This window comes from Crocodylus porosus, unplaced genomic scaffold (assembly GCF_001723895.1).
Source record: "Crocodylus porosus isolate Cpor-Errol unplaced genomic scaffold, CroPor_comp1, whole genome shotgun sequence".
Classification (NCBI taxonomy): domain Eukaryota; kingdom Metazoa; phylum Chordata; order Crocodylia; family Crocodylidae; genus Crocodylus; species Crocodylus porosus.
In genome coordinates, this window is record NW_017728907.1 from 32,940,223 (window position 1) to 32,947,518 (window position 7,296).

At 39.4% G+C, this 7,296-nt stretch overlaps 1 protein-coding gene across 4 annotated transcripts in view; it reads left to right on the top strand.

The window, feature by feature from the left end:
* Window positions 1-7,296, top strand: part of ARHGAP29 (Rho GTPase activating protein 29) — a 95,568-nt gene that overhangs the window by 47,727 nt on the left and 40,545 nt on the right. For 3 of the 4 annotated variants that reach the window (XM_019531074.1, XM_019531073.1, XM_019531075.1), the window contains exons 3-4: window positions 4,560-4,703; window positions 6,766-6,846. In XM_019531074.1, coding sequence (XP_019386619.1) covers window positions 4,560-4,703; window positions 6,766-6,846 — 225 coding nt within the window. The remainder of the gene's footprint in view (window positions 1-4,559; window positions 4,704-6,765; window positions 6,847-7,296) is intronic. The other variant, XM_019531076.1, reaches the window with a different exon arrangement.

Here is a 7,296-nt window from a genome sequence, read left to right on the forward strand (position 1 = left end):
ACTGCCCACGTCCTTCCAGGTTGAGAAGGACCAATCCACTGCCACCCTCTGGGTGCGGCCCTCCTGCCAGTTGGCGACCCATTTGACTGTGGGTGAAATATGTAGGTCCTTGTGAAACATCATTGAGTTTTAGTCTCCTCTTAATTATGCATGCTTTCCTTTTGTCTTTATCATCGGTTTAAAATCAAGGTTGGTCCCAGATATCACCTTTTTCAAGTATGACAAATCCACTTATGCACTCTTGGCTTTGCCTTCCATAGACTTGTGAAATGAGGCTGACAATGGTGACTGTTCAATTTTAGCATACAGTGATATTTCCAAAAAAACATGGTGAAACAAACAGTATTACATTGATTCTAACTCATGATCTTCTGTATGGCTCTAATGAGCAATTTTGGAAACATGATAGATATTTGGCTTTCAAAATATAAGTTAGTTGCTTTTATTTTTGCACTTTCCTACTGGGACAAATCTGTTTTCATAAGGGCTTCTCAAAAACAGTTTCTTACAAAACATCTGGGCTTATGTTAAAACAGATTGAACAAAGGAATACCAACGCAACTGGCACAGAAGTGCTTTTCTCGACTTCATGTAACATAATTGAAATTGACTTCGCAGGAAGTTGTATAGAAGCTGACAAGCTTGATTATAAAAGCTTCATAAAAATTTTAAAATGTTAAAAAATATAAAAATTGTTTTTAAATAGCAGAATCCATTTCTGTAAGTCTGTTGTTATTTACTAATATTTGCTAGGTAGGCTTTTCTTGAGAAATGTCAGAAATTAGTAATGGGTAATTTAATATTATTCTGACACTGATGAAGATGGATGAGTTGCCGTAAAACAGTGGGAGATTTGAAATTCTTGGTATGTTTGGCACTAACGACTTAACAATGTGCTGACTATACGTCTTAGAAATATTCTGATATACTTTTCAGTTACTTTAGCTTATAATTGCCTTCAGTTCGAACCTGAAGAATGCCCTGCATTCAGAAGCTTGTCTAAGTCTATCCCAACCAAGCAGTTGCTTCAATAAAAGTTATCCCCCACAAAAATCTTTGCTTTTCTCATTAACTAAGACTGAAAACTTTGAACAGAATTTTATCTAAGACTGATATTGCTTCATTCCTAGATTTGTGATGAATACATTCATTCTGACTATTTTTAGCCCCCCCCTTTCCACATCTAGTCCCCCAAATGGCACTTGTTTTATAACTGTACTTAAATTTTTTTTAAAACTTTCTTTCCTGTTAGAGAGAGAGGTGGCAATTTTTAAATTCCAGTCAAATCTAAATGTCATACGCAAGCAAATAAACTCAGTGTGTGAAAATACATTTTCCTTCTTTGGGCATGAATTTATGTTCTTGGGAAGGTTATTTATGGTCTTCTACAGATTAGCTTGCTTTTTTTTTTTTAAAGTCACCAAGGGAAGTGAAGGTGAAGTAGAGGCTTCAGGATTAACACCACAGTCTTTACATTTAGGAGGCTGAGAAGGCCAGTGCCTATTGCAGGGTGTCCCTGTCTGCCCCTCCCCCCACCATCCCAATCCCCCCAGTTCTTATACAGACTAGTATAACCCATAACCCTCCATTCTGCAAGAGGATCAGAGGGGTCAATAACTGCCCTCATTTTAAGAGTTGTAGCTGACCTTTTAGGGGTTGGTATCTTTACAACAAGGAAAAGGGACCTTGAAATTGATGCAGAGTTCATTAGAGGAATTACCTGCTTGCCTTGATTTGACAAGAGAATTTGGATTGGGGGGCAGTGAATTTGGGAAGGGATGGGAGGGGTAAATGCAAAGCAAATATTCTATTTTTGTGACTTAAAAGGAGGGTCAAACAGGAACTTGTCAGGCACCAATGTGTAAAGTATTCTTTTCATTGTAAGCTACTTTCTCCTGTTTAGTGACCAGGTAGGGCAGGCTGGCAGTAGAAATATTTTTATCAACCTGCTATATTGTATTTTTGGTGGTTGGGGTGGTGTGGGCATTCAGGCACACAGTTGACAGAGGTCACAAGTTCAAGGCCACAGCAGAAGTCCTGTCAGATTCTGGCAAATATGCAAATTCTGCTAAGTACCTTGTCACAAAGATGTGAAAAAAGAAGGGGTTGTCCTTTTTACCTCATGATGTATATTTTCTCCAAATGGACAAATACAAATACAAAAGGCTTCCTGTCCTGGATAGTTTTAAAATGCTGACTACAATGCAACTCTAGTTCATGGTGACCTTTTTTTTCTTATCAGAATTATTTGCCTGAGATTTATTTTGTCCTTTATCATCACTGAAAACAATACATGTTTTCAAATATTTTGTAAAAAAAAAATTTGGTATTGTAAGACATTGGATAACTAACCCTAATTTTAATGTAGCTAGATTCTTGCTTTTGAGAGGGAATTTGAACACAATATGTATTTTCATATTTAAATATATTATCATGGAGATTGTATTTCAGTAATTTTCTACTAAGATTGTGGCTTGAAACATATTGTTGCAGATTTGATACTTTATTAAATAAGTGGAATGTTCTCAATTTCCAGGGTCCGCATTGCCCTGGCATTCATTGGATATTAGTGCTGTATGCTCTGTGGAGTGCCTTTGGATACACTTGTGACCCACTTAGCATTTCAGTATTCATCAGTATTGCACTATTGGACAGTCTTTTGTTCTGCTGCTTCTTGCCTACAGCTACATACAATCTCAAATAATATTTACTGTTAATTATGTGGAGTGGGACTGAGGTTCTCATAGATCAAGGCCTGAAGGGACTATTTATAATTAACTAGTCAGATCTCCTGCATTCAGGCCAGAGTACTTCACCAAGTGTTCCTGAATCAACCGCTATCCTGAGTCACCCCTTAACTTCTGTTATTTAGAAAGATTCCCATTTTATTACAACAGTAAAAGTTGTGTTAACTGGCATGAGTAGGATGGGTGGGGTGCCGGGTATCTTAAAATTCTGGTTATCTGAGGCAGGGGTTTTCAACCTTTTTGAAAACCTGTGTGGAGCAAGGGGGGTGGGGGGAGGCAGCCATACATGGAGCAGGGGTGGAGGGGTGGCGGTGGCTGCATGCAGAGCAGCAACAGCACAGGGTGGTGAGTGACGGCTGCTGCTGCATGCAGGCTCCCCTCCCCTGCATCCAGCTGGCCAGAAATTCCAGTTAATAGAGTATTCCAGACAGTAGAATGCCGGTTAACACAGCCTTTACTGTAGTTAATTATCTCAGTTGTTAAGGTGCATACCTTCTTTCTGGTCTGAATTTGTCTAGCTTCAGCCTTCAGCCAGTAGATTTTTATTGTATCTTAATCTCCTATAATAAAGAATCCTTTTCCCATGTAAATACTTACTGACCAAGATTTAATACCACAACTGGACATTCTCTTGGTTAAATTAAATATATAGAGCTTCTTTAGTCTTGGACTATGGCCACCATTTTGATCAAGTGCAAGAATTTCAACTTTGTCAAATGAAGTGATTTTTTTTTTCTATTGAAATGGGATCATTGCAGTTGATCCAACAAAACCCAAAGCACAGAGCTGCTTGTCAGAGTAGAATTATCTAAGCCAGACATTGCAACTTACTCTTGCCTCTACTTAACAGAAAATTGATCCATGCCAGTATAGCACCACATTGACCTTTTAGCAAAACCTTAATGTGTTGTTTTTAAGGAGTTGGTTTTAAAGATGGGTCAAAACTGAAACTGTTCAGACTTGAAATTTACTCTTTGATCACAAACACCACAGTTACAGTTGTCACCTCTTTTTGCTTTTCAGGGAAGTGAGTCAACTTATATTAGGTCCTCTTTTTATTTCTCATAAGTCCAGTGTTTCCTGACTCTTTGAGCTTGTGACTGCAATCCAGACAACAGCACCCTCGTCCATGTAAAATCAAAATTCTGTGCCTTGAAGCCCTTTTCAACATAGACCAGAAAATCTTTGTTTCAGCCTGTATCAGATAATATACAACTATAAAATTACTTAAGCTGCATAGCAGACGAAGTAGGGAGAAAAAAAGCATGGGTAATAGCCGTAGTCATGCATATTAATGACTACTTCAGATGTTGGCTATTTTTCAGCTGAAATTGAAGTTGAGACAGTGAACCATGTTATGCTTTCTCTTGTGCAGAATAGCTTGGTATTATGTTTTTTGGTTGAACTCCTATTGCAAATATACACTTTTAAAAAGTTATAGTAGAGATCCTCTTCCCTGTGATGTTATAGGGCTTGGTTCATTTTTCTTGAGGTTTGGAGATTTCTGTTGTAGCATCCTTAAACTTTTAATGATTTAATCTGGTATCCTTTTCAGAAAGGAGTTCATACTGAATCTTTCAGGTTGCCATAAAGCAAATAAACCTTTAGTTAGTACTGGCACAAAAAAGTACCATTTACATGTCCTTTTATTAGTTTAGGGCTTACTAGTGAACTCAAAACTGGCTCTGGTAAGTTTCAGTGTAGCTTTAGTCCTTCAGGGAACACAGCTCAAAAGGATTTAATATCACTGTGAGGTTAGATATATGCATTTAGTTCTTTATCCATTGCTTCAATTTTTTTTTCTTCCTTCAGAAAACCAAGATTGTCTGCATCAACTAGTCCACGAACGTTTAGGGGAGCTGCTACGTGTTCTAAAAGCAGTGATCAACAAACATCAGACTCTCAACTCAGTTGACATTCTTAGTGCTGCAGGAATGGTCATTGCAAAAGTAAAAGGTAAGAAAACAATGCCTTTCAAATGCCAGGAGAATTCAACTAGTTGGATATAATGTCGATTTACTTTTTGTCATATTTCAGCATATTAACTTTGTTCCCTAATTTTGTAATAGATTATGTATATGTAAAAAAAACCAAACAGTTTAATTATACAAGTGATTTAATAATCTGTGTTGATATGCGAGTACCTCCCCCAAATCAAGTGTAGCATTAAATAAGCTTTTAATTTTTTTAACATAAAAGTTGGATGGCAGTATACGGAAATCAATCTACAAAAGAACTTGGCTCATGAAAGCACAAACACTTTTCACACGCATGCATGGCTGTGAATTTAAATCAATATTAATATGTTTTTCATCTCTTCACATTTACTCTGCCATGACGACCCAGCAAGTGGATGAATAAGTTACACAAATATATAGACAAGAGCTTTTAGATTCATATCCTAACTGAAGAAATATCCAAATTAGTGTATAAATCTGTAATAGTCTGGTAGTGCTTGTTCGTATAGTCCCAGAACCAGGGGAAAATAAATTTGCTAAAGCTGTCCACAAATGACAGAGATGTAACTGTTGTTACAGTAAGATAGAAGGCACTAATTCTGCAGATGGCTATAGATCCAGCCCACCCAGAAAGTGGCATTGCTGTGATGAACTACATAATCACTCTAGCTCCCTCTCATCCATCTATATCTTTTACTCAGCCTTTGAGTGCAGTTTTCTTCAGCCCTAGAACCAGTTAGGTTTGAAAGTTATTGTGAAGTCAGTAATACTCTTACCTGCTTGACAGAAATAATGTTTTCAAGTGTGAGTAAAAATGCTGCTGGAGATGCACCGATACGTCAGTCCCCTATCAGATCGGCACCAATATGGGGAAAATTGACAGTACTGGAAATCAGGGTTTTTTTGCCTAATGTGGCCGATTTAAATGCCCCATACATGTACACAACCACACCATGCGTGGAGCCAGGAGCCCAGCCCAGTAGCTTGGAGACCAACATTGGGCTGGTAAGTCTGGTGTAGGGGACAGGGCAAAGGGAGGAGTGGAGGATTGGGGGGTGCAGATTGAGTTTGAGCTTGGGGCAGGTGGCAGTGGCACTGGGAGGGGACTGCGGGGGTGGGGGGTAACGCAAAATTTGGGGTGGCTGTAGCCACCCCTCATAGCCCCCTCCCAGCAGTGCCGTCACCCAACCCAAAGCGCAGCCCAGCCTCCCCCCACCAGGAAGAGCCCAGCACAGCCCTCAGCCCACCCTCGCCCTGCACGCAGATCCGGGAGCACATGCCCTGCATGCCGTTCTGGGGTGCACACAAAATGGGAGCTGCCCCGCCCCCTGGAAAAGCCACTCGCAGCTGTCTTGTACCCTGTCCTGCCCCGGCTGAGCAGTGCCTGCCCTGGCCCCACTCCCCTCAGTGCAGGGGCCTCCATCTGTCCTCCTCCCACCCCTACCCCCACAATTGACTTACCAGCCCAACGCTGGTCTCCAAGCTGACTGGCTGCGTATTGGAATCGGATTGGTATTGGCCAATATAGTTCCTTAAAAATAGGCCATCGGTATTGACCCAGAAAAATCAATTGGTGTACCCCTAAATGCCATTTGCTGTCTTTGTCCAGAACAGTGGTTCTCAGCCTTTTTCAACTCACAGCATCTCTTGTTAGACTCAGACACCCCTTGAAAAATACCAGTTCTTGGTTTTCACTCATTTTTTACTATAGAAAAATAATAGTGCAATTCTTCGGTTGCAAATCATTCATTAAGATGACAACAGGTCAGAATGTTTTTGACAGTGAGTCCCTATATGAAATTTTTTAAGTTTTATCTTGTGAATTGTGTGTAGGTGTCTGTACACCTAACAGTGCTAATATTGTGTGGCACCTTGCAACACCCTTAAAACGATCTTATAGCACCCTCATTGAGAACTAGTGATCCAGAGCCATGTGGTGTATCCTTTGTCTGCAGATGTTTTTTATATTTAAACTTTTCCCTTGCTGTAGCTGTTATTTTCTCTTATAGTCCACTTGCAAACTTTAGTAGTGAGGTCCATCTTTTTATCTACTTTCCTAGATTTTTCCTGTATTTCTGGTATGAACACTTGCTGTGTCAGTCAGCAATTCCAACGGATTTTTCCACTCCCATGCATGGATGGTAAAGCCTCTTCTGGAGATTTTGCACTAGTCATATAGGTTTACTTGCTTGCACTTTAGAGGTTTCTGTAGGTCAGTCTTTGGCATCTTAAAATTCTTCTGGCATCTAAGCTCTGCTAGTTATGTACTAGTTACAAGGGCTGTCACAGAATTGTAGGGCTGGAAAATACCTAAAGATCATCTAGTCTATCATCCTGCTCTGAGACAATATCAGCTATGTCTAGACAGTTCTAACCTGTTTTTAAAACCTTCAGGAACCTGTTCTATTGTATAACTGTGCTTTTATAGTTAAGTTCTTGTTGTTATAACTTTAATCTTTTTTTCCTTTGAGTTTGACAGTGAACTGTTGATAACTAATGTTTGAGTAGTTTCTAAAACAGCTTGCACCAGTTTTTAATACAGAAAACAAGATAGAAAAAAATCAAATAACCCCTTCCTTTTCCTCCCAACA